General features: G+C 39.2%; 3 protein-coding genes and 1 pseudogene across 7 annotated transcripts; all 4 read left to right on the forward strand.

The window, feature by feature from the left end:
- Positions 1–1,915: 1,915 nt before the first annotated feature.
- Positions 1,916–6,802, forward strand: LOC149016911 (uncharacterized). Of its 3 annotated transcripts, XM_089151181.1 has the most exons (8): positions 1,916–3,794; positions 3,895–4,119; positions 4,220–4,285; positions 4,377–4,445; positions 5,502–5,573; positions 5,716–5,850; positions 5,928–6,015; positions 6,103–6,800. In XM_089151181.1, exons 1-8 carry the CDS (start codon positions 3,183–3,185, stop codon positions 6,123–6,125), a joined length of 1,290 nt encoding a protein of 429 aa, XP_089007307.1. In that variant the 5' UTR covers positions 1,916–3,182; the 3' UTR covers positions 6,126–6,800. The 3 variants fall into 3 exon arrangements, with proteins under 3 accessions (XP_089007307.1, XP_089007306.1, XP_089007308.1); XM_089151180.1 differs by having other exon boundaries at positions 5,716–6,015; positions 6,103–6,802; XM_089151182.1 differs by lacking the exons at positions 5,928–6,015; positions 6,103–6,800 and having other exon boundaries at positions 5,701–5,775.
- A 219-nt stretch (positions 6,803–7,021) lies between these two features.
- LOC149016912 (protein SHORT HYPOCOTYL IN WHITE LIGHT 1-like) lies at positions 7,022–16,614 on the forward strand. 3 transcript variants are annotated; one of them, XM_089151185.1, is made up of 4 exons: positions 7,023–7,362; positions 7,477–7,695; positions 9,852–9,917; positions 15,991–16,614. In XM_089151185.1, the coding sequence occupies exons 1-4, from the start codon at positions 7,309–7,311 to the stop codon at positions 16,144–16,146; spliced, it is 495 nt and encodes a 164-aa protein (XP_089007311.1). In that variant the 5' UTR covers positions 7,023–7,308; the 3' UTR covers positions 16,147–16,614. The 3 variants fall into 3 exon arrangements, with proteins under 3 accessions (XP_089007310.1, XP_089007311.1, XP_089007309.1); XM_089151184.1 differs by lacking the exon at positions 15,991–16,614 and adding an exon at positions 10,036–14,664 and having other exon boundaries at positions 7,022–7,695; XM_089151183.1 differs by having other exon boundaries at positions 7,023–7,695.
- Positions 16,615–19,654: 3,040 nt separating this feature from the next.
- LOC149016913 (receptor-like protein 44) lies at positions 19,655–22,048 on the forward strand. The gene has a single exon (XM_089151186.1). The coding sequence runs from the start codon at positions 20,049–20,051 to the stop codon at positions 20,862–20,864; it is 816 nt and encodes a 271-aa protein (XP_089007312.1). The 5' UTR covers positions 19,655–20,048; the 3' UTR covers positions 20,865–22,048.
- Positions 22,049–22,726: 678 nt separating this feature from the next.
- LOC149016914 (monogalactosyldiacylglycerol synthase 2, chloroplastic-like) lies at positions 22,727–24,511 on the forward strand (annotated as a pseudogene).
- Positions 24,512–24,935: the final 424 nt, after the last annotated feature.

Raw genomic sequence — 24,935 nt, forward strand, 5'->3', positions numbered from 1 at the left:
TATTTTGAGTAGGTGTAGAAGTTTATTCCAATTTGAACTTGCTTTAGTTTCTTTTTAGCTGGGCTTGGCTTAGCATAGTAGAAGAAGGTATATTTATTTGTTCTTATATAAGAAGTATATCATAGGTGCAAAGCATTTAATGCCATGGCACGCATCCCGTTGTATAATGAGTGCGTTTCTGGAATGAAGCTGCCGCCAAGGGGTTGGGCAAATAACCATTCTTCGATGAGGTGTCAAGCGGCTAGTTTGAAGACCACGTTCCAAGGAGTGCTTGTGCGTGGCAATTTACTAAGATTATTTTCAAAAGAGTTCCTATTGTGGTGCTTAACTAAGGGAAGCTCAGTTGACACTAATTTGTGGGGTTCGTATCGGTTCGGAAGTCTTAAAAACGGTTGGCATAAAACTATGTTTGGAAATTTGGAATACAAGAATTAATGTAGTTGATCCCATTTAGGTGGGACAAGACTTCTTCTAATTGTTATAGAGTGGATACGTTTCTACTTTCACTCATGGCAATAGGAATTTTATTTATGGTTGCTGTAGGGGCTAACAACCCCAACAGGAACCAGCAGCACATCTCTGTACTGGTTCGTCAAGTGTCTACCCCAATATTTATGTGTAGTCAATCATTTTTTAGCACGGCTGGTTTACCATTACGGACTGATGGGAGGATTTCCTTCCGCAGAAAATTGGTTTTCCTAGAGAGAGTGCAATCGAAGAATATTTGAAGAAAAGCAAAAATCGAGTAATTTCAGATGTAAATCATGTAAACAGGGCTTTTTGAAGGGTAAAAGTTGAGCAAAAATAAAGTGGATTCCAATGCTTTCCCGATTGAGTGCTTAGAGCTAGAGGTGGGCAGTATTTTGATGTGTAAATGTGTAATGAGTTTATTGGCTCATGGATGATCCAGGAGGCCGGAAAGCAGATGGTCTCAGGTGGGCCTTTCAATTATCTAACTATTTTTGGTGAGATTGGAAATCTGTTGGTGTGTATACAAATCAATTGAAATCGGTGAAGATTACTGTCGACCTTTCCTGCTATATGTTTGGTATACACAAAGATTGATGGAAGAAAATCCTTATCTAAACATCATTCCGGTAGATAGATTGTAGGTCGCGTTTGACAAGTCTCATCACTGTTTGTTGATCCTGTCAGAAAGAGATATGATATTTACCTGTTGCAATGAAGACACTAATAAACTATCAATTTAAGGGTTTATAATTTTCCATGGCAGTGGTTCCAAGCTCAAGCTTAGTAGTGGAAATTCCGTTTGTTTGGGTAGAAAATATATAAAATATTCACGCTAAATACATTGATGCGTGTCTAATGATCCAGTGCCTTCTTCGAGGCAAATTGGCCGTCAGACCCGGAGCCTGGAGGATTTGCATCTTCCAGCAAGATTACAACTACCATGATTTGACTGAAAATATTTTAATGCATTGACGGTGATCATCAGAAGAGAAGAGGAAGAGGAACATCTTTGCCCGATATGTTATTAATGTATCTAATCAATTTTTAACTAGATGGTCTCAGTCACAATCACATACAGACAGTACATCAGGGGTCATGGACCTCACATTCAACATAGGTACACTCTCCAATGGCCCAGAACCCAAAAGAAGAGACACAAAAGGGTTAGTTGGCAACCAGGAAAATTTGAGTTGAGTTGAAGAAGGGAAAATCATCAAGGGTCTGTGAAGAACTTAAAAACAGTTGGCAAGTGTGTCAGTAAAAGAAATCAACCAAGCTTGGGAGCCAAGAGAGGAACCTTGGGTCTCTTAAGATATATTATAAATTTTTTTTTTGGTTAAGATATATTATAATTATGATATGATATAATGAACTTGTTTTGGGATAAAACCAAAATTATCTCTGAAGCAATATGTATATTATATTTACAATCTTGTAGGAAAATGATAAAGAACAGGAAAAAGAAAGCGAGGAAGCAGAGTTTGGGGATGAAATCATGAGGACAGGAGAATTGAAATTGGGTTTTGAGGATATTTTACCTCCAAGAGCAGAGCAGTTGGGGTGCAGTGGTTGGTCTGTCATTTAGAATCATCACTTCACCTGTTTAACAGGTAAGGTAAGCCAAGCCTCTCACTCTCCCTAACCTACGAGCCGCTGCGACCCTACTACGACTGTAGAATACATCCGTTTCTGCAGAAGACCCTAGTTGGTGATTGGGTTGTTTTCCCATCTTTACTCTTTTCCAGATTTCCAGATTTGAACCAGCATTTGATTCCCTCAGGATTCCATCAAACGCCTTATTCCTGGGAAAGAGTCTATTCTGCTACTCTGCCCATTTCAATTTGTATCTGATCCAATTAGAATTTTATGCTTTTGTGTTTCGACTGCCCACTTATCTAGGAGGACTAGTGTTTGTGTATTGAATTTCATCTCTAGAGCTTCACCAACCCTAATCACTGCTCTTTATGTAGAATTTTCTGCACCCCGTTTTATGAGCCAAATGTTGTCGCTCCGAGGTTCAGTTTATCCTCCAATCGGCTTGGTTCGTAGACGTTAAGGTCTGTTCGATATTAAATGCCTGCTTAATACTTTGCAGAGTGTATGCTGAGATTTGTTTTAGGTGTTTTAAAGAAAAAGGGTATCTCCTTTGTTTTTTTATTACCATGGTGAGCTGTTGAGTGTTAACGAATGCCATTCTTTTCTCCTCGGTCTCCTTTATGCTCTGAAAGGTTCACTTTCTTGTCTGTGGGGCAAATTTTCCCTTCTTTTAAACACTTTGTAATTCTTATTGGGGATGTTAGGGTTTTAGAGACCAGAGGTTAAGCTGCTGTTGGTGAATACATTATATACTTAGTTGGTGCTTGCTTTAGAGTTTTCTTCTTTTGCTTTGTTTGCATTTGTGTGTTAAACGCTGCAAATGAGGTGGGGTTTTATTTAGCTTTAACTACCGGTTGGCCCCATAAAGCTGCAGAGGTTACTTGTTCCTTGTTTACTCCTGCAAGAAATTACCTGCTAGAATATAGTCAAACTCACTTTGGCTTTAGTTTGGGGACTTCTTCTCATTCAAGTTACCTACCCATAACCCACCCGGTTTTACTTGCATTGCCTGATTCGGGGAATGTGAAATTGGAAGTTCGTTACTTCCCTTGTTGGATTGGAGAGGACGATTTATAGATTTGGGAAAACTACTCTTACCTTGTCGCTTGTTGGACATGGGTGCTGACGATGATCGCGATTTGGGGTTCCAACAGGGAGGTGGTGATGGTGGGAACATCTTCAGTTGTCTCCCGACGAGTATTTATACCAGTCAGCAGCAGTCTGAGAACGCTGATGGAATGACAGTAGGTTCAGTGCCTTCAATCTCCATGACCAAATCCTCTGGTGTGGTCGAATCATTTGTTGGTTCTGGTTGGGATCCATTCGCATCACAGACACAGAACGGGGAATTCAAGGTTTCTTCAGTGGCTTCCTCCCATTCCCATCAGCTATCTTCTTCTCCCTATGGTGTTGGTATGCTGGAGACTGAGGGAGTCAGTGGCAGCTCTCACCTTTTCCGGTATCCGCCTGATCATCATAGTCTCGTCGGCCTAACACACTATGGCAGTGGGAGCTTCTCGGAGATTGTTACTTCCTTTGTTGCCGTGCCTGAAAATGGTCAGTTCGTCAATCGAGAGGAGAAAACCTCGCTTGCTTCAACAAATGCGTCCGTTCAAGCCTCTAGTTTTTCTGAAGATACCCATATTGCCGATGAGGGTGCTGGGGTTTTATCTACTAAGAAAAGGAAAAGGGCGTCTGAAACACATTCCCACTTCGATTCTGTCCAGGTAAACTATAAGCTGATTATATCGTCAGTTTTAACCACACCACAACCAAATTTCCTCTTCCAGAATGCTGGTTCACTCTCCATCCTTGATACTTTGACAGGCTGGCGAAGGGGAGCAGAAAACCGAAGTTTCTATGGAGTCCTCAGAAGGTCCCAAAGAACAGGATGAGAAGAAACAGAAGGCTGAACAGAGTCCAGATGTGAATTTTCGCGGTAAGCTAATCGGCAAACAAGGTAAAGACCGTTTAGAAGGTCCCAAAGAAGACTACATTCATGTCAGAGCCAGACGTGGCCAGGCCACTAATAGCCACAGCCTTGCCGAGAGGGTGAGTCTGTATTTGTGATTCATTGTTCGCTTGTGTGATAACAAAGCTCCCTTGTAGTCTTCCCGTGGTTTTGAACTTGTAGCTCTCATTCAACGTGCAGGTGAGAAGAGAAAAGATAAGTGAGAGGATGAGATTTCTACAGGATCTTGTTCCAGGATGCAATAAGGTATCTGAAGAAAGTTTGATGGTTTAAATTCTCAGATATTACTCAATGTTATGAGCTATTTCTAATTATATTGGTTGTTGTATCATTAAAGATTACTGGCAAGGCAGTAATGCTTGATGAGATTATCAACTATGTGCAAGCACTGCAGCGACAGGTTGAGGTATGGTATTCTGAAACTAAATGTTGACATAAGTTACTGTTAGAAAAGGAAATTGAAGTATAATATAATGTACCCTGTGCTCATGGCTTCTGCCATTGAGGGATAGTCATATTGTAAGAGGCCTTAACCCTTGCCTTTCATGGATCGGCTGTTTGAGACTCAACTTGGACTGCTTGGTCACAATTTAGTAACCTTATTGTTGCACCAAGGGCCGCCCTCTACAAGTAACACAAAAATTTATGACTGTTTGTTTGGTAGAACACAGCATCCAGACATCCCAAACTCCAAGCAAACAACTTTTCATTGGACTTTGGCTTCCAGGCTTGCTGTTAGTAATCAACACATGGGTTCCAAAATTGTTGTGTTTCTACTTCGTTTTCAACTTAGGTGAAAAGGTCTCTGTTCCACCGACCACGTAAAGATCCTGTGGCTGGAACAACATGATTTTTTTGTAGCACAAAGTATCTGGAATACTCTCAGACTTGATTGTCTCTCATCCAATTCCTCATGAAGGAAGTTGTTTTGCAAAACAAATAACCGTGCCCTCAAATAATGGAAGGAATCAACTCTCTTGGTAACTTCTTGTTAATAAGTTTGAATCCCTGTAGAAATTTCCAAATGAGTGCCCAATTAGTGACATGATTCAATCATGTGGAATATTTAAATCCAAGGGTTAGGGTAAATCCAATGAGTGCCCTTGATTAGAATATTTACATGTGGTTGAATCCTATCACTCATTGAGAGATTTTTCCAAGGAGAGGAGCCAGAGATCACTCACTGATTTTATGCTTCATTGAGTCTGGTGTTTTGAGATTGGATGAGCTTTTTTAAGGATTTTTCATTGTTGTGTTTATGGAAATTCATCCCCTTAAGACTGCCAGAGATCTTGCTTTGTTAGCATGTACGGTTTTTTTTCTCATAGTCTTCCAAAAAGACACTGTTTTGCATTTGTAATTCTTCAAGTTTACTGTGTTTTAAGAAGTAAGCAAGGCTTATGATCATAATTCCAGGGATTAAGATTTGTTGATACTATTTTTTTCTTTTAACCTTTTGCAGTTTCTGTCAATGAAACTTGCTACTGTCAACCCAGAGATGAACATCGATGTTGATAGGATTCTATGCAAAGATGTAAGACTGATGTAGTGTTACAAGGATTATACATTTTACACGGTGCTCTTTGTTTTAAAGTCATGAATTCTATCTCAGCACATTTTACATGGTGCTCTTTATTTTAAAGTTATGAATTCTATCTCAGTTCACTGAAATATAGATTCAAGGTGGAGGTTCAGCTGTTCTTGGATTTGGCCCACGAATGAGCTCCCACGTGCCTCGTCCCCAGATGACTCCTCAGGGTATCTTACCTGCGATTCAGAGTGTGAACCCCCAGTTGCACTCTATGCTTCAGGTTAAGTCAAATGGGTCTACTTATAAATTGGACAACTTTTCTTGTGAAACGCTTTTAACTTATGTTGTCACTTACAGATGCCCAATGTGTGGGATGATGAGCTTCAAAGAGTTTTCCAGTTGGGTTTGGTCTCAGATCAAAATATTGATGGTGTGGGGCAGAATGGTAACACTATGAAGCTGGTTTTGGGTCATCATAACTTACAAATCATTCCTGTAATTTGTAGTCTGAAAATTTCTCTGCATTTTGCAGGGTGCAGGAAGGTTGAACTATAGATGTCCGGTGAAAAGGCTCAGCCGTTCTAACAGATCCTGATATGGAACATTAGCTTATTAAGCATCTAATTTTTCTTCTTTTTGCTTTTCATTCAAAGAATTGGTGTAACTAGGAAAGCGGGTGTGTAGAAGAACTCTTCAGAAGCTTGCATAGTCCATAGCTCCTAACGGTTTGTTCTTCGAATTTTAGCAGAAGAAGATGGCTTTGATATCTGAGACACTGTATAGTTGACGGAAGTGGGAGAGATGATTGTTTTAGCGTTTGATACAGATCAGATTTGTGTATGTAAGAAGCTCTATTACTGAGTTGTTTGGGAGCTGTAACTGAGAGATTGATTGCAGTGTGGTGCATGAAGTTGCGGAAGATGGGACCAAAGCACTTTTCATTTTGTTTTGGTAATTTGACTGAAGCTGTCTGCTCTGCTCTGGGATTTGTTTTGGTGGAATTATCAATACTCACATCGCATTTGGAAATACCAAGTCGCATCCCTAAGCTAGCAAATGGCAGATTGGTTTTTACTTTCTGAATGTAGAGCATGGTGTTGAGTTGGTTGGTGTCTGGTTAGATGTTGTAACTCGTTTGATTTCTTGTCTTATGACATTGAAAAGACACGGCTGACTGTTGGTGTGCAATACTGATTACTGAAAATACTCATATCTGATCTGAGCTTTTATCTTTTTCTTCAGCCTTCAAATTTTTATCTCAAGAAAGCACCATATGCCCATATGGATTGGTGCCTTGGTGAGCATGGTCCAGCCAAACCTTCATTTGTAGCGGACCTGGCCCTGTTCCCGAAATTTGGCCCAATGTCCACATCTAGTCCTTATTTGAGAGGTTTAAAGGTCATTGGTCCCTTGAAACCCAAAAAGTGAAGCGTCTCTGGATGGATTTCGGGCATAGAATGCGTTTAGAAGTGAAGCTTTTGAGTGCAGAATCTATTTCTAAGTATATACCATACACACCCTAAATTTTTTTTAAAAAAAAGGTCAAACAGAGAGATCAGAGTTACCAGCCTCGCCATTCCCAGAAGCAAAGCAAATTACAGAATACTATTCAAAAGAGGAGGAAGAGACCTTTTCTATTCTTTCTTGGCTTCCAAACATAGCCTCAGTACTGCATCTCCGAATTGCTTCGAATTCGTCCCGGTATCGGAAGAGCTTACGACATACTGTCACGCCGCCCATGGCATCCTCTCTGACCATCTCTTCATCCTTGTTCCTCTCTCGTTGCCGTCGCGTGAGTCGTTTCGCCAATTTTCAGTACCATCGTCCCCTTCCCTCTCTTCGCTCTCAGAACTCTCAAAACCGTTGCCGTTTCCAGGCTTCCTCTGAATTCTCCAACTTCTCACAGGAAACTGATAATTTAGTCGCCGCTCCGCGCCGCTGGAGCGCCACTGCCGTCGTCCCCAACTACTATATGCACGACCATGATTCCAACGATGATGATGACGAAGAAGAACCTGGTTTGGATTTACTTGTTCGGTTTGTTCAAAACATGTTCCGCAAGACCTCCAGGCGAGCCAGGAAGACCATCCGATCTGTCCTTCCTCTTTCAATCTCCACCAAATTGGTTAGCCCATCGGCCTTCCCTCTCATTACTACTGCTGCATTTAACTTCCATTCCTGCTCGTCTCCATTCTATATTTGCATTGATAGCATTAATTAGTAATCAGAGATATCAATTATCATACATCAAATATCCTTTTATGAAATCAGAAAACATTGACCCGCCATGCTTGTGTAATATCCATGTGCCAACCTGAATGCGGCTCCACCAAACTTGAGAGACTTACTTGTGTGGGCACCGATCACTTGGTCTGGGTGTCTGGTTTCTTTAGCTTTTTGGTGAAGTAGTGATCTGTATATGACACCATGTCTTCCCTATGCTTAAAGTCATCCTGTTCCTCAGAAAATAAAGCAAATCTTCCTTAACTGTTATCAACGAGTTAAGAGAGTTAGAGATAATCGAGTTCCATTTTGAAATTTAAGACACCTGATGCAACTCGGAAGATTCTTTGGCATAACATTTCAGGTAACTGATAGATTTCCTTCCACTGCATCCTTATATTTGCCTTTGGGGGTGACATGTCTGATGTAACAACATCATTATAGCGCTTGAGAAGTGTTACCTGTCTTAATATTGGACATGAGGATCAGCAAAGCCCTTAAAATATATAGTTTTGAGGACTCAACAGGTATATGCCATACTCATGGCTAAGTTTTTTTAATTAATTCTGTGCCATAATTACAGAAGTGTTCTGGAAGTGATTGGATTTTCTTAATAAACTAATCATCTAAGTAAACCCCCCCCCCCCCACACAGACACAAAAATAAAAATAAATAAATAAATATAGGTGGTCCACAATTATTTGTTTTGCTTAACAAGGAATCTCTTTTATTGATAACTCAATTACTTACGTGAGCATTTCTTCTACTAAGCTGTTCCTATTGCCTTGGCATATTTTGTTCAGTGGAGGTTTGGTTTCAGTTGAGGCTGAAGCCCAATTGTGATATCTGGGTTCATAACTACCTACTAGTGGGGATAAAGGCTCTGAAGAGCCACTTGTACCATTGACATGTCAAATTCCATTTTTTTTCTACATATTTTTAGCTATCAAACCTGTGGATCCCTGATGTGGTAACTCTAATTAAAATGGACAGTAACTATGCAGATTGGCCCTTTGTCAAAACTGCAGCCATACACAATCATTGGGCTAGGTGTGCATTGAACCTTTTCTGTTCAAGTATCAATCAAATTGACCACGTGGTTGTGCCATCTAATGATGCTTCTTGGTTAAAACTTAGCTCGTAAGTCAAAGATGGTGTCATGGTCCACAAATTCAGGGTTTGACTAAGCTATGGCTGTGTACATTAGTTATGTTGATGGTTACAGAAACCAAAACATTGTCCTCTAACATGCGCTTCATAGTTGTTTCCTATCAATTGGGGCCTCTTCCATGGTGCATTGGTTTTTTGGAGACCCTCTTCTCTCCAGTCAAGAGCAACAGCTGGATCTTCACTGACTCAGTAATCACGTGCTGACTTGGTTTACATAGGAGGAAAGAAAATCAGGATGCATTCAAGGATGCAGACTATGAAATTAATAAGGGATACTTAGATTTGATTACTTTCTGGTGCTACATTTGGAAGGAATCTCATTCAAGCAGTTTCCAACCGGTTTCCAGTGATCTAGGAGTACACTAAAGCAGTTAGATTTTTTTCCTCATTGGTATATCAGTTGGGCAAATCTTTTGTGCTGTATATATTCCTAGTGCACCTTTTCCTTTTTCTGTTTCACCCTGTTCGTATGATATTTTCTATGAATAGGAATAGTATTACGAGTAGCAGTGGGCATTCTGTGCTGTGTCAGTGTCGGAAACTGAATTTGTGTGGTTTATGTCATTGGAAATGCCCAGGTAATAATTTATTCAGTTATAGCTGTAGTTCCTTGGAATACTGACATATCCTTGCATTGAATCACCCACCTAAAGACTTATTTAAGCAAGCATGTAATCTAATATGCCCTTGTGAAACCAAGAAAACAACTGCCTTCTCTGTTCTCACAATTTTTGTATAAATGTATTCTTACATTTTCCTTTTAAAATTATTACTATTATCACAATGCCTGTTGATAGTACTACTGAACTCATGGGTTTGAGGATGATGATGATATTTGTAACATGCTTCTCTTCCAAACTTTGACAATTCAATCTTTGCTCAATACAGGTGGGTTTTGCTGTTAATGGGATCATAATATTGTCATTCTTGTGGTTTTTGAAGGCATTCGTTGAGGTAACATGGCATTTTCAAGAACTGCTTTCATTTTCATAAGAAAACTTCTGTTATTGTTAGAGATGCTGTGCCCTTACCCTTTGGAGTCCCTACTCAGTCTTTTCTCATTACCTGCCAGATCCCCAACGCGAGTTGCATTTTGTGTTGGAATGGTTCAGCAGATGTTGATCATCTGTTCTTCTTCTGCCCCTTGGCCTGCTCCCTTTGGGGGAAAGCCCTTCCCTCCATTTGCCCCCGCTCTTGGTGATCCTTCGGTTTTACTTGGGTTTGGCTTTGGATCTTGAGATCCTTTTCAGGCACTTCTATCTATGATCGATTGGTAAAATGGTCTTTGGTGCTACTTGTAAGAAACGTGTATTCCACCATGTGTAAAATGAATAGTACAAATGGGTATTTATACAATAGATAGACATGTCATGTGATGACACCATACACTACACATGAAGTGTCATGCATGAGATACTCTGGTACTCCCCACAAATTTGGTCATGGTATAAGACCAAGTTTGGATGAAAGACCTGCAAACTCTTATCGAGATAAAGGCTTGGTGAACAAATCTGCAAGTTGATGCTGAGACGAGACATAGCAAGCAACAAGATGACCCAAAGCCACCTTTTCCTTCTTGTGGTGGGAAAGTCATCTATTTTGATGTCTCTTCTAGACTTCAATTAGTTCCCCATCCTCCTGTTGTTGATTCCCTAAGGAACAAACTCGTTGTTTACTAGGGTGTTGCCTCTACCATCCGTCTTCTACTTGAATATTGGTTCCCCCAGCCCCCCTTTTGTATATTCTTTCTTTCCCCCTTTGGGAACTTGGTGATGATAGCTTATTTATCCCAAAAAAATAATTCATTGTTTTATGTTAATTTTGGTCAGCACAAGATATTTATAATTAAAGACAGTGAAGTATGAGAAATTGTCCATTGCATAGGTGCAGAATGGAAGCATACCACTACATGTAAAATATCTGAGTGGCTTAAAGCACAGCTCAGTTCTACAGGTACCTGGTTGGAAATAAGTGGTGCGAGTGGGGACAACAAATACATAATCTGGGCCACTAATCTGCCTTACACAAAAATTACAATTGGATTGGTTCATAACGAAGAACTTCTTGAAATGGAATATACTAGAAAACTTTGAAATGCTCTGAAACATATTAGGTTTCTGTACAAGAAAATTGATATCTTGGAGAAGAATGACTGTGTTTGTTTGAGATTTTGTTTCAAGGTCCATAAGTTGAGGCACAAGGGACAAAAAAACCATAATTTTAAGCTGCTAATCTGCCTTAAACCAAAGTTACAATTGGAGTGGTTCATAAGGAAAAAGCTGTAAAAATGGAATATACCCGAAACTTTGAAAGATGCTCTGAGAGCATATTATGTTTCTATATAAGAAAATTGATATCTCAGAGAGACTACATTTGTCTAAGATTTGGTTTCAAGGTCCATGGAAGAACCTTGTCGAAGCAAAGATAGTATTTTCCAAGGTCCTGCTATCTGTGACAGGCTTGGATAAAACCTGTTCAGTCTACTGAGAATAGAAGATGTGATAAGAGGGATGTATATTTAAGAACACAAACTGCAGCAGAGAGATCAGAATTCAGAGATTGAAAAACATGGAATTCCAGATAAAGAAAAGATGAGAAGTTAAAGGGAGATGATAGTTTCTTATAAGTATCAAAAGCACAACTAGAACATAAAAGATTAGCAAGAAGAGAGATGGAGAAGAAGACAAGACAACTTACATTTCAGCCACATCTAATAAATGAACCTTGAGTAATCAATCCTCTTGGAAACTCAAATTTTCTTTCCGAGTAACTAGTGAGTTGTTAAATTAAGCCAATCTCAATTCAGAGAAATCAGCGAATACATACTTGTATATAAGAAGACAACTTTCCTACTTTTATTGAAACTCTAAATAGTTATAACAGTAGTCAACTTGTGAAATTACTCGACTCGAAACTTGAGTGTGAACGTCAATGAAAACTCCTTACATGGCTTCTCCTGCTGGACCTTCCAGGCAATAAAATAAAATGCACTTTATCCCTAACTAATGTCTTCTGATTTGACCTAGAAAGGTGAAATAATGATGTATTTACCTTCTTCCACAATTTTGTATGAGCGATGCACAATTGGCTCATCTTGGCCTTCAGGATGCTCCTGCTCTATCGCTGCGCCAAAAAATCCTTTCCAAGTAATGATATTCAACAATAATAAGCCTTGTCCCAACTAAATGGGGTTGGTTACATGGATTCTTGCCTTCCAATCAGTTCTATTTGAGGCCATGTTAGATACAAGGCCTAAGCTATGCATATCCTTTCTCACTACTTCTCTTAAGGTTATCTTAGGTCTGCCCCTGACTCTTCTAGTTCCTTCAATCTGGATTATATCACTTCTCCATCAAGAGCATTTATAGGTCTCCGTTGAACGTGGTTTTGCCGCCTTAAACAAATTTCTTGAAGCTTATCACTTATGGGAGCAACTCCCAGACCAACTCTAATAGGATCATTCTTTATCTTATCCTTCTTAATTCTGCCATCATCCATCTTAGCATCCTCAATTTTTTCTACACTAAGTTTATTTATATGATTCTTTTTAACAGCTCATACTTTGCACCGTACATCATAGCTGGTCAAACAACGGTCCTATAAAATTTGTCCTTAAGCTTTAATGGAATACGTCGATCACACAAGACCCCGGACGCACCTCTCCACTTCATCCACCCTATTAATTTTTTGGGAAACATCATCTTCTTCACGTCTTTTATTTATGATTGAACCTAGGTAGTTAAAACAATCACTCTTTGACAAATTTCCTTATCGTCAAGTTTCACCACCTCATTGTCTGCCCGATCATGAATGAAGTTGCAAACTAGGTATTTTGTCTTTGTTCTACTTAGTTTAAAGCCTCTTTGATCCCAAAGCTGCTCTCCGTGATTCTAACTTCTTATTAATCCCCACTTGAGTCTTATCTATCAACACAATATGATCAGCAAAAAGCATACACCAAAGGACCTCATCTTAATGTCTTTTAGTTAATTCATCTATTACTAGTGCAAATAAATATGGACTTAAAGTTGATCTTTGATGTAATCCAACTGTAATTGTGAATTCATTACTTTATCCCCCCCACTGTTCTTACACTTGTCACTGAACCATCATATATATCTTTAACTATTTCCACAAATTTACTTGCAACACTTGTTTTCTTTAGTACTTGCCAAATTAACTCCGTAGGAACTCTATCATAAGTTTTTTCTAGGTCAATAAATACCATATGAAGGTCTTTCCTACACTCTCTATACCTTTTCATATGTCTGCTAACTAGGTAAATAGCCTCCGTTGTAGATCTTCCCAACATAAACCCAATTAATTCTCTGTAACTATGGTTGAGTGTCTCAAACGGTTTTTAATTACTCTCTCCCATAATTTCGTAGTATGGCTCATCAGTTTAATGCCCCTAAAGTTATTACAGCTTTGAATATCTCTTTTATTTTCGTAAATTGAAACCATGATGCTTCTCCTTCATTCATCTGGCATTTTCCTTGTGCTCATAATCTTATTAAACAACTTAGTCAACCAAACTAGCCCATGGGTTCCTACGCTCTTCCATACTTCTATTGGGATTTCATCAAGACCTTGTGGCTTGCTTAGTTTCATCCTCTTTAGTGCTTCTTTACTTCGGACATCGAAATTCTCCGTATATATGTTCGAAAATTGGTGCCTTGGTAAATGGTGTAATCGTCTGAATCACAGCTGCTTGAAGTTTGCTCGTTTAGCAGACTAGAGAAATAGATTTCCCATCTTTCTTAATGTCCTCATCACATACTAGTACTTTACCATCTCCATTTTTAATACATCTAACATGGTCAAGATCTTTACTCTTCCTATCCCTTATTTTAGCCATCTTATAAATAGATTTTCCCCTTCCTTCATGCCCAACTTATTATATAACTCTTCAAACTTCTTCTCCCTTTCTTTTTCCGCAATTTTCTTAGCTCCATTTATAGCCAACCTATGCCTTTGAAGATCCTCAACATCCTTTGTTCTTTGCCATGTCTTAAAACTATCTTTCTTATTCCTAATGGTAGCTTGAACCTCACTACCCCACCACCAAGTCTCTCTATAAAAATGGAATTTTCCTTTTGATTCACCTTGGACACCTTTAGCCACTTTCTTGATACACATAGCCATCTCATTACACATCGCATTGGTGTCTCCTCAAAATCTCACTTTCCTTGTTTGACTACTTCATTAGAGAAGGATTTCAAGCAATCTCCTTTCAAGTTCCACCATCTTATCCTGGGATAGTTAACCTTGTGCATTTATCAGTTTTTGGGGTTAGACACATATCCAAGACCTCAAGTTTATGTTGTACAATTAAGCTTTCCTCTGATATCACCTTGCAAGCCTTGTATAACAATCTATTAGTCCTTCTATTTAGGAAGAAATCTATTTGGCTTCTATGATGTCCACTTTTGAAGGTAATTAAATGCTCCTCTCTCTTTTCAAATAATGATATTCAATCTCAAATATTCCCTCCTACTCAATGAAGCTTTGTCTCTACTATTTTTTCTGTGACACAAGTGCCTTATCACCATTGTAATGTATTATAAGCCTTGTTTGTTTCCAAAGTCAATTCAGCCAAGTTGTATATGATTTTTTCCCCTTTTTTGTTGGAAATCCCTCATATTGGGATGAGATCCCCTCCCCCTCCCCCCAGCTCCTCACCCCACATTAAATAAATAATAAATAACTAAATAAAATGAAAAAGGAGGGGGGGGGGGGAAGGGTTGAGGGGTGCAGTGTTGGGACGATCACTTTTAAAAAACAAACTTAGGTAAGTTTTCAAATAGGTGGGAGTCAGGTTAGGTTGCTTCATTTGTTGTTGACCTCTAATCTTAATTAGGAAAGTATGCTTGGTCAAGCTTTGCCTGCATGTACTGGGAGATCATCCCCACATTAGACCTGCCTGCCAAAAGAAAGAAGGAAAAAGAGAAAATCCTACCTTTTGCCCTAGTAGACCATGGTTCAGTGCACAACTGATGCAAAATGATTGCCAATTACTCAGATTCAAAGTGGTATATACAGTGCATAATACCCTGCATCCATATTTGACTTTGGCTTGTAGATAATTACTTAGAACCTGATTTCTGATGAATAGCCTGTTTCTCCCCTCAAGCTTCTCATCAAAGGGTTGCATTACATTACTCCTAAAGTATGCTATTGTTGAGTTCGTGGTGAAGAGGGATGACTTCCAGTCCACCATATTCATTTAATATGCATGAAGAAATCACTGATTAGATATTCTTATTTTTCATGCATGACCATTTCAGTGACCTAAACATGAGTTTAACAGTAATTTCATACTCTTATGAACAAAATCAGCCACATAACTTGGAAAAGTAAAACAGTAAGCTGATTTTAGAACCCACATTTAACTTGAAAATCAAGACATAAGTATGCAACCCTGGCATGGTAGCATTGTTGAGTTTGTGGCGAAGAGGGACGACTTCCAGTCCACCATTTTCATTCAGTATCCAAGTATCCAACCCTGGCTATTGTTGAGTTTGTGCTGAAGAGGGACGGCTTCCAGTCTACCATTTTCATTTAATATGCATGAAGAAGTCAATGATTAGATCTTCTTATTTTTCATGCATGACCATTGCAGTGACCTAGAAATGAGTTTAAAAGTAATGTTATAATCTTATGTACAAAATCAGCCACATAACTTGGAAAAGGAAAACAGTTAGCTGATTTTAGAACCCACGTTTAACTTGAAAATGAAGACGTAAGTATGCAACCCTGGCATGGTGGCATGTCTTGAAACATGTCTTCACCATTGTTTGGCATGCGGTAGATAACCGAGTGCAAACCTATTATGGTTATTCTTATTCTGTGGAAGGGGGGGGGGGGGGAATCTGGAGCAATGGCCATCTGTTTTCATTGATCAAATTGGAAAATGGAAACAGAGAGAAATGTCTTGTTGGCATTCGGTGGACGTGCACCTTTACCATTTCTATGAATTATTTTTCAAGAACATATTGATTACTTGTCATTTACTTTGTGGTTTCAGGTGGTCTGTACACTTGGAAGCATTGTTTTTATAAGCATCTTACTTATTCGTGGGATTTGGTCTGGATTATCCTATTTACGGGAAAATCACAACCTTAACTCTAGCAGTATTGATGACCAGTCCCAATTATGGACAGGTGCACAACCTGTGACTTAGTTTGATACTTAACTGGATAAACTTCTGGAGCCAGAAAGATGTATAGAGGATGATCTAGAATGACAGTCATCACACCTGTAGAAGTTTGTGTATTTTTGTAGGTGCATAGAAAGAAAACTAAGGTACCAACTACAGAGAAAACTGTCTTGATGATAGTTGCTGATGTAGAAAATTGAGGTTGATTTTAATGAAGAAACTTGAAACAAGCTACTTTCATTTTTGACTTATCCAACATACGAATAAAAGTATGAATTCATGATGTATTAAAGAAAACATGAGTTTCTTGTAAATGTCAAGGATCTTATTTGGCTTCTATTTATCAAAGGAGGGGTAGATCAAGTCAGGTTTGTTTTCATTCTTGCACTTACTGTATAATATGCTTGGTTTAAGTGCTCCTTGGATCTTTGTTCTGTGATTGTTTGTGTTGACAGTAGCATACTAGAGTCATCTCCCACTTGTTAAGACACATTTGCTGGTGCTTCTTTCAGTTCAAATGTATTACACTTGATGGTTTTAGTTTTCTTCAACCCAGAGTCAGATTAGAGTAATTAGTGATGAATAAATGGTAATTATTGGGAATGATTGAGAGTCTGGAAACAGTCTTGCAGCAAGGGTAAGGCGACATACGTTATGACTCTCCCCTAGGCCCTGCGGTGGCAGGAGTCTCATGCAATGGTTATGCCCTGTTCTATTTGGACTGATTGAGCTGAATGAATTGAGTGGATTTAGATAACGAGGGTGTCTCTGGCTCTTTTTGCAAAACTTACTACTCTCTTGCAGGACTTCAATTTGAGGCCTAGTCAGTAGGAGCAATTGCAGAGATTTACAGGCCATGGCGCCTTGCTGTTGTGGTGTATCAGTGTATGAGATCTAGTCTTTTAAGGTAAGGACAAGGGTGAGTGTGTTTGAGTTGTATCAAATCTGTATTCATAGAGGTTCAGGTACCAAGCTGGGCAATTGAATTTTTGAGTCCAATCTGCTAGGCACTTGGGGGTGAGGGGAACCTATCCCAGCTGTCCGTGGGAAATGGATCCCACACCCAAGAGGTGGGGCCTACACCTGATGTCCGGCTGGGATTGGTCCTCCATGCTCCCTAGTACCTGTTGCCATTCCTACTAAGCCTGAATAGGTTTAAATTAATGCACGAAGAGGATGGGGCAGGGGTGTAGGTCCTTTAGCAGTAAGAAAATCAGGGGATTTGTGTTCTATGAAGAAGAAGAAGAAGAAGAAGAAGAAAGAAAGAAAGAAAGAAAGAGGGGAATTGAGTGAAAGTTGTGCCGGTTTGTGTAACTTCAGAGGATGCTATTTAGCATAGCAGCTTATCTGCTTTTCTCATGCTGGAGCCTATTTTTTGGGTTCTAAGTAGGGACTCAAAACCGGAGATAGAAAGGAATCATGGCTTTGCTACAAAACACCTTATTCTTCTCATTTCTGAAGCTGGAAGGAGTGTTATGACTGGTATCAATGTATCATCCCATGCCATCCCATCCGGTTGTTCTTTTGCTCCTCAAATCATCTCCTGCTTTTATAATTAAAAACGCTTTTGACAAACCCCAATTGATATAGCAATGTCTGCGGACTTATGGACAGCCTTAAAGCCTCCAACTATCAACAGACATTGGATCTGTAGACCACCCATTCATAAATCATAACCAACAGGAGTCAGATAACAATCAATGGTGACACGCCTGCCAATCCCACATTTTCAGCTGGGTTGTCCCCAGATTAGGGGGATTTTAGGGGTGGTGGAATCAACCTTTGATGGATTGATGGTAACAGTAGTTCATTTTATTAGATTAATTATGACAGTCCTTTTTAAATAATTCTAAGGAGATGGTACGAGTGGGAACAACTGATAGCACGGGGATGGATGGGGAGCTATTGATTCTGTTCGCGGCCTTCCAAGAATCTGCCATTAAGACAGACACTATGTCCGACCTTCCCTAAAATTTCCACCTTATCTCAGGATCGGACCTACTTTTCTCTCTCTCTCTCTCTCTCTCTCTCTCTCTCTCTCTCTTATATATATTATATATATATATATATATATATATATATAACATAGATGGATTGATGGATGATATACTGGTTTAGAATGCCTAATTCCAACTGCCCTCATTTTTAAATCCAAGCCAGACAGAGTTCGCAACACTTGATTACTATATACACCCACCTACCCTCTAAGGCTCTAACATCTCAAGGAAGTGACATTTGTTTGGGACGATGCCAGTTGATTGGGACGTTGATGGATGAGAGAGAGCGATTCTGACCAGTAAAGACTAACGTATATCACCACACATTGCATACTGGTTTGCATCACATAATCAAATTGGCCCCACTCCTGGCCTTTTTATATGACTTGATTCAGTTTTGTTTGTCGCTTTTTTAGTTTTTTAAATTATTTCTTTCGGGTTTGATGGAAGAATTGATGACCTGACCTGACAGACATTGCAATGTTCTGTGCTTCCTAAGTCTTAACTAGCGAGGCTCTTCTGAGCTTTTCGTCGACTACTTTGACTACATACATGGTTGCGTTTCCTACTCCCTATGCGCGGCTATGCTAGTTCACCTCCTAAGGAAAAGAAATCAAAAAGAATTAGGACAAAACCCACTTTAGCAATGCTCAATGATCTTCCATGCTGTGCGCCCTTTTTCTCTTCTCTACTTTCTCGATTACCTTTCGGCCTTTCCCGTTGCTTCTCCCACCATCTTTCCTCAAGCCATCAATTGCCTTCTTTATTTCCTTCCAAGAATACCCAAATGATATGATGGTCTCATTCAAGTTTTCACATCATGTCCCCTGGCAGCAAGAGTTGCTCAAGTCAACAATGAAGTTCTCTCTTCAACCGCACGATCTAGCTCTTTAATCACTTAACAAAATAGTTTCTTAAAATTTTACTAATGGAAGACGAAAATTAATGATGAAACACAGTGTTCTAGAATCCAATCACAAAGTTGAGTACTTGAGTGTATGCATATGAGAGAGAGAGAGAGAGAGAGAGAGAGAGAGAGACTGTGCATCACGCTCTTGGTTACGTTACATCACAGCATTGCTATTTCTATAACCCCCACCATACTCGGTTACCTGATTAAAAATATAAATACATACATATATTTTTTATACCTTTGATTTACATAGTCGTTTACTTAATAAGAACATACCATGTAACTCAGCTTGCGATGAGAGGAGCACCACGAGTTTTATAGAAACAAGTTTCACTATCAAGTCTCAACCACGTTGTGATTGTGAGAGGGGATTTTTCTCTCTTGTACTTGTTAATGTTGCGACCACGTTGTTAAAAAACATGTTGTGAAAGGATCGTATACGAAGTATTTTTTATGTTTGTTTTTTAAGAAATAAAAATACGTAGAGATCTTGAATTTGATATGGTTTATATCTACTGGAAAAAGAAAATCAGTAAAAAGGGTAAAAATAAAAAATAATAATAATAAATAAACGGGCAAGGAGACAACTCATGCCCACCCAAAGCCCACCCGCAGTCGCCCAATAAGCTCAAACCCCCATTACCTTTTTCTCGTTCTCATACTCAAAAAGTCACCCTTGGCCACTTCCAGGGCCGCTGCACCTCTTTTGCCGAAGTCCGCTCATCTCAGAGTAGCAGAGGGGACAGTAAGGAAAGAAATCATAACTCTGCAAGAGATACCCAAAAGAAAGAAAGAAAGAAAGAAAGAAAGAGAGCACGACGACGAAGAAGAAGAAGTGAAACATTAAAAGTGAAGGAGTAGTTCAAGTGAAACGAAAACCAACAAGAAGAAGAAGAACAGTACCCGATAAAAAGAAGAATCCACACGACACATACAGCTCGGACCTCCTTAATTTCTCAATCTAAATTTCTGAGGCTCTTTATCACAGCAGAAGAATCGTATAGTAGAGTGGTCTAATGGGGGATTGGCACCTTATCGTGATGCTATTGCTAATGTCCGGCAGTCTGCCACCATCGTCATCGGATCCGAACGACGAAACTTGTCTGACCAATCTGAAAGCATCACTGCGAGACCCAAGCAACAGCCTCAGGAACTGGACTAGAACCACCTTCGCCAACCCATGTAACGGCTTCACCTCCTACCTGGAAGGGGCAACCTGCAACAATGGACGCATCTACAAGCTCTCTCTCACCAGTTTTTCCCTAGAGGGATCCATCTCCCCTTACCTCTCCAATTGCACAAATCTCCAGGCGCTCGATCTCTCCTCCAACTCCCTCTCCGGCTCCATCCCTTCCGATCTCCAATTGCTTGTTAACCTCGCCGTCCTCAATCTCTCTTCCAACAGCCTCACTGGCTCCATACCCCCTGAACTCGCTAGCTGTGCCTACCTCAACGTCATCGATCTTCACGACAACCTGTTAACGGGCTCAATCCCTCAGCAGCTGGGTCTACTCGTCAGGCTATCCGCCTTCGATGTATCCAACAACCGCCTCTCCGGTGCGATTCCGACGTCTCTCGGCAATCGTACGGGCACTACTTTGCCCAGGTTTAATGCCAGCTCTTTCGTGGGGAACAAGGACCTCTACGGCTACCCCTTGGCCCCTTTGAAGCCTAAAGAGTTGTCTGTGATGGCCATCGTCGGGATCGGTTTGGGAAGTGGGCTTCTGAGCCTAGTTCTCAGCTTCACAGCCGTCTGTATTTGGTTGCGGGTTACGGAGCAGAAAATGGCTGCTGAAGAGGGTAAGATCAGTCAGCTCATGCCCGATTATTGAATCGGATATATATATATTACATTGTTCATATGCAGATTTCTCGACCGTTCAGGTATGATTTGGAATCGCTTCCATATTAAAATTTTCCCCATTAAAACTTCACAAGGGGAAGTTTTTGCTTATTCCCAACTTGCCGGTTTGATTGAGTCTTAGGCAAAGATAGGATTTGGGTTTTCTGAAATCTTGGTCTTCTGGGAGACAGCTCTTTCTCGGGCTATTTTCTTCTTTCCGGGGAAGGATAGGTGTTTAAACATTGAGATATGTTGTACTTGTGCTGTCAAAGTTAGTTTGTGAACATTGTAAAGAAGAAATTTACTTCTGATCTCCTCTATCCTCTCTCCAAAATCTAGATACTTTAACGGTCACCGTGTATGTTTCTGTGTGCGCATGTGGTATGTGTTTTCAGAACTGTAAAACCGTTGTCAAGTGATTGATTGCACATTATCAAACAGAATCAGAAACCAGATGGTGATGTGGTGTGTTTCTTTATAAGAATTTAGTAGTAAATGCCCATTCTTGTGAGTTGTGACCTTCCGTGCCATCCTTCACCACATATACCAGGTGATCTTTTAGTAGTAAACGTTGATTCTTGTGACCATTTAAGAAGAGGAATCCTTCAACACTGACGCTCTAACTAATTGGAATCGAGTTTTTCTTCATTTTTGGTAGAAAGCTAGGAATCAGGTATTAACTCATTTATAAGCTAGCTATCAAAGTAAAGATTTTCTCATGTGAAGATTTACAAAATCTTCATAAGCCATCTCCCATATTAATTGTAATGCGACCCAAACATCCATCCGTTTGAAATTAAGCGCTTATAGCTGGTGATCGCACCAAGCCCTAGCTAGGGCTGTTCTCTTTTCCGTATATGCAGTTTTGTGTTAAGAAAAAAACAAAACCACAAGGCAGACGCGGCAGGGCCATAAACTGAGGAAGAGAAGAGAAGAGAAGAGAAGAGAAGAGAGAAAACCATTCAGCATGACTTATACGGCCCAGAATGAAGACTTCCACTGTGGGAGACTCGTGGTATTAATGGAATCGACAGATTGATTAGTACTACGGATTTGACTTCAGTGCAGTGCTGTACAATTAATGACTGAAATAATTCAAATGCTTTCAATGAATGATAGTGCCATTTCATCTGTTGCTTTTATTTGCGAAAGAAAGGAAGGAGAAGCCTGCTTCATCAATCTTGTGTCTAAAATGCCTTTCAAGAAATTAGTACATGCTGACAGGTGCGAAGGCACGTATCACTATATCACTATATAAGAAACAAAAAAGAGAGAAACATTGAATTTGGAAGTTTTGCGAAGAGGACATTAAGAGATGAGAGGATAACTCAAAAAATATATATGAGGAGTTAAATTTTTTTTTTTTTTGAAATAATTAATTATGGGTTGAGATCAACAATACTTCTTTATATACCCCTAAAAAAAAGAAAAAAAAACAATACTTGCTTATATAAGGAGTTAATCAAATTCTTTTCGATGCATCCCTTCAATTATACAATAATTAATAAGATAATGATTAATACAATACTACAAAATTCTCAAAATAAGATGAAATATGTTCTTTTAGACCATTTACCTAGAGAATAAATAGTACAATTATACTCAATACTATTTCATCTTGTGACTAAATCATCACTTATAAATTTGAGAGTATAACTTAAGATCATAAAGTAATTTACATTCAATGCAAAAATAAATAAGAAAAGTATAATCTACCAAAAGTTAATATTGTCGATATTCAACATTTATTATTCTTGTTTATATTGTAGGAAAAAAATAATGAAACTGAGTACATTCCACAATTTGCTTAAGGCTTTTTCTTGAATCACTTCAACTTTGTCGAAATCAACAATGGAAGCCTTTGATCTTGATTTTTTAATGGTTTCAAATTTTTCGAAGACTTTCTGAATCAGTGATACAAAAAGATCCTGGAAGCCAAAATGAAGATGGAATCAATTAAGAAAGTGTCGACGGTCATTATCACCAACAGAAGAAATGTTCTCATGGTTGTTATGATAACGAAAGAACCACAGAGCTTGTACAGATTGGAGCTAAAATAACCATTAATGTATTGATTTTAATGAGTGATACTGGTGGTGGGCATCGAGCTTATGCGGAAGCAATGGGGGATGCATTTAGATTGGAATTTGGAGATGAGTACAGGGTAATGGACTTTTCAGATTTGAATTGAATTTCCTTAATTTTTGACACTGATATACTATTCATGTTATTTTAAGTACCTATAATGTCATGGACTTTTGGATCTATATGGATAGTTTTCATGGTGGTTGTTTCTTATTAAAGCAAATCATATTTGTTTCAGATTATTATTAAGGATGTGTGGAAAGAGTATATTGGATGTCCTTTATACAACATGGAGAGATAATATAAATTCATGTTGAAACATGGGAGACTCTAGAAGTTTGCATTCCACAATACATCCCCTTGGTGGATTCACTTTGGCATTTTGCCGCCATGGCTGCCTTCTATGGTGAGGTAACCTCTTCTCTTCCAGTTTTTAAACTCTCTCTATTTGAAGATTTCTTGTATTCTCTACATTTGGGTATTACACAATTTCCCTATCGTCAGCATTAAAGGCTCTAAGTTGTTTCTTTCTTATCTGACATTTCAATTCCACATGTATTCCCCATTCATCAACAATGTGAATACTGAAAGTCGAAGTGGTATGAACTGGAGTTTGGATAAATGTGAATCACATTTTAAGTTTGAAACATACCAACCTTGACTGCTTTTATTGTATCTTACTGTGTCTCTAACTTACACATTATCTGCAATTGAAGAGAGGTAGAAGCTGGTTTGATGGAATACAGACCAGACACTGTCATTAGTGTTCGTCCTCTCATGCAACATATTCCTCTGTGGGTACTTAAATGGCAAGGCCTTCAAAAGACAGTGGCATTCGTTACAATCATTACAGACCTTAATACTTATCATTGGCCTTCGTAAGTAATAGGGTTTCTAGAATTCCATTTAGATTGCATATTCACCTAACTTACCCAGATTTTAAAGCTGAAAATTTCTTATTTTATAGAGGTTTCATACAAGTGTGACCAGATGCTACTGTCCCTCAGAGGAGGTAGGCAAGAGGGTTTTATTCCGAATTTTCCCCCTTTTCTCCCCCCTAATGGGAAGAAATCCAATATGGAAGTCAGGTGCAGTAATGATTTTAGATACTCTTTGTTTGTTTTCCCTTCCCATTATACAGGAATATGAGTTAAGGGAAAGAGTTGGATATGGACCTAGCATTACCTGCTGTGTTGTTGATGGGAGGTGGTGAAGGGATGGATCTTGTGGAGAAAACCACAGTAGCTCTTGAAGAAGCATTGTCTGATGAAGAGCTTGGAAACTCAATTGGATAGATCACAAATAAATGTGGCCAATAAATCTCTTGCCTCTATCTGAGAATCATTTGAGTGGAGGGCCCCTGTGAAAGTGATGCATTTGCTTCTTTAATGATTATATCAACCAAAATCATATTCTATTACTGTTATTGAATCATTATTATGTGTGTTGCAGGTAAGAGAATTTGATACCCAAATGCAGAAATGGATGGGTGCTTGGTACTGTATTATTACAAAAGTATGTTGCTCAGTTCTTCTATTCCTAAATGTCTGATCTCATGCATATTTCATCAGTATGGGAATCCAAGCATTACCCTCACACTCCCCTGTTTCACCCTCTTGTCTCCAAAAAATAAGGATCCAGAATTTGGATGGGAATCCGAGATTCTATCTCCTCCCTTAAATCCAAGGTGCTCTGTCAAATTGATCAATGCAGTGAAGCTTCATTTGCAATTTGATCCTTGGATAAACTACGTACCTACTCACCTCCTTTATTCCATAGCCCATCATTTCAAATCCTTGACTATTGGTCAATATTTCAGTCATAATGACTGGAATCTCCAACTCCCTAGGTTTTCCAACATCCCTGTCCACATTCCATTAGCAATCTTAAACACCAAAATCACCCATCAAGCTAATACTTGGTTGTTTGTTCCAACTAACTCAGGAAAATTTTCTACCACCAGCCTATCTGTCTC

The sequence above is a fragment of the Hakea prostrata genome, chromosome 4 (genome assembly GCF_041222555.1).
Source record: "Hakea prostrata isolate BN-2017 chromosome 4, UWA_Hpros_2, whole genome shotgun sequence".
Taxonomy (NCBI): domain Eukaryota; kingdom Viridiplantae; phylum Streptophyta; class Magnoliopsida; order Proteales; family Proteaceae; genus Hakea; species Hakea prostrata.

Bases quoted from the DNA above. Each gene is read 5' to 3' on its own strand.
- LOC149016911 (XM_089151180.1), top strand. From the start codon at position 3,183: ATGGGTGCTGACGATGATCGCGATTTGGGGTTCCAACAGGGAGGTGGT. The intron at 4,286-4,376 runs GTATCTGAAGAA...GTATCATTAAAG, and splicing joins TTGTTCCAGGATGCAATAAG to ATTACTGGCAAGGCAGTAAT. The intron at 4,446-5,501 runs GTATGGTATTCT...AACCTTTTGCAG, and splicing joins CACTGCAGCGACAGGTTGAG to TTTCTGTCAATGAAACTTGC.
- LOC149016912 (XM_089151183.1), top strand. From the start codon at position 7,309: ATGGCATCCTCTCTGACCATCTCTTCATCCTTGTTCCTCTCTCGTTGC. The intron at 7,696-9,851 runs GTTAGCCCATCG...TGCTCAATACAG, and splicing joins TTTCAATCTCCACCAAATTG to GTGGGTTTTGCTGTTAATGG. The intron at 9,918-15,990 runs GTAACATGGCAT...TTGTGGTTTCAG, and splicing joins TTTTGAAGGCATTCGTTGAG to GTGGTCTGTACACTTGGAAG.
- LOC149016913 (XM_089151186.1), top strand. From the start codon at position 20,049: ATGGGGGATTGGCACCTTATCGTGATGCTATTGCTAATGTCCGGCAGT.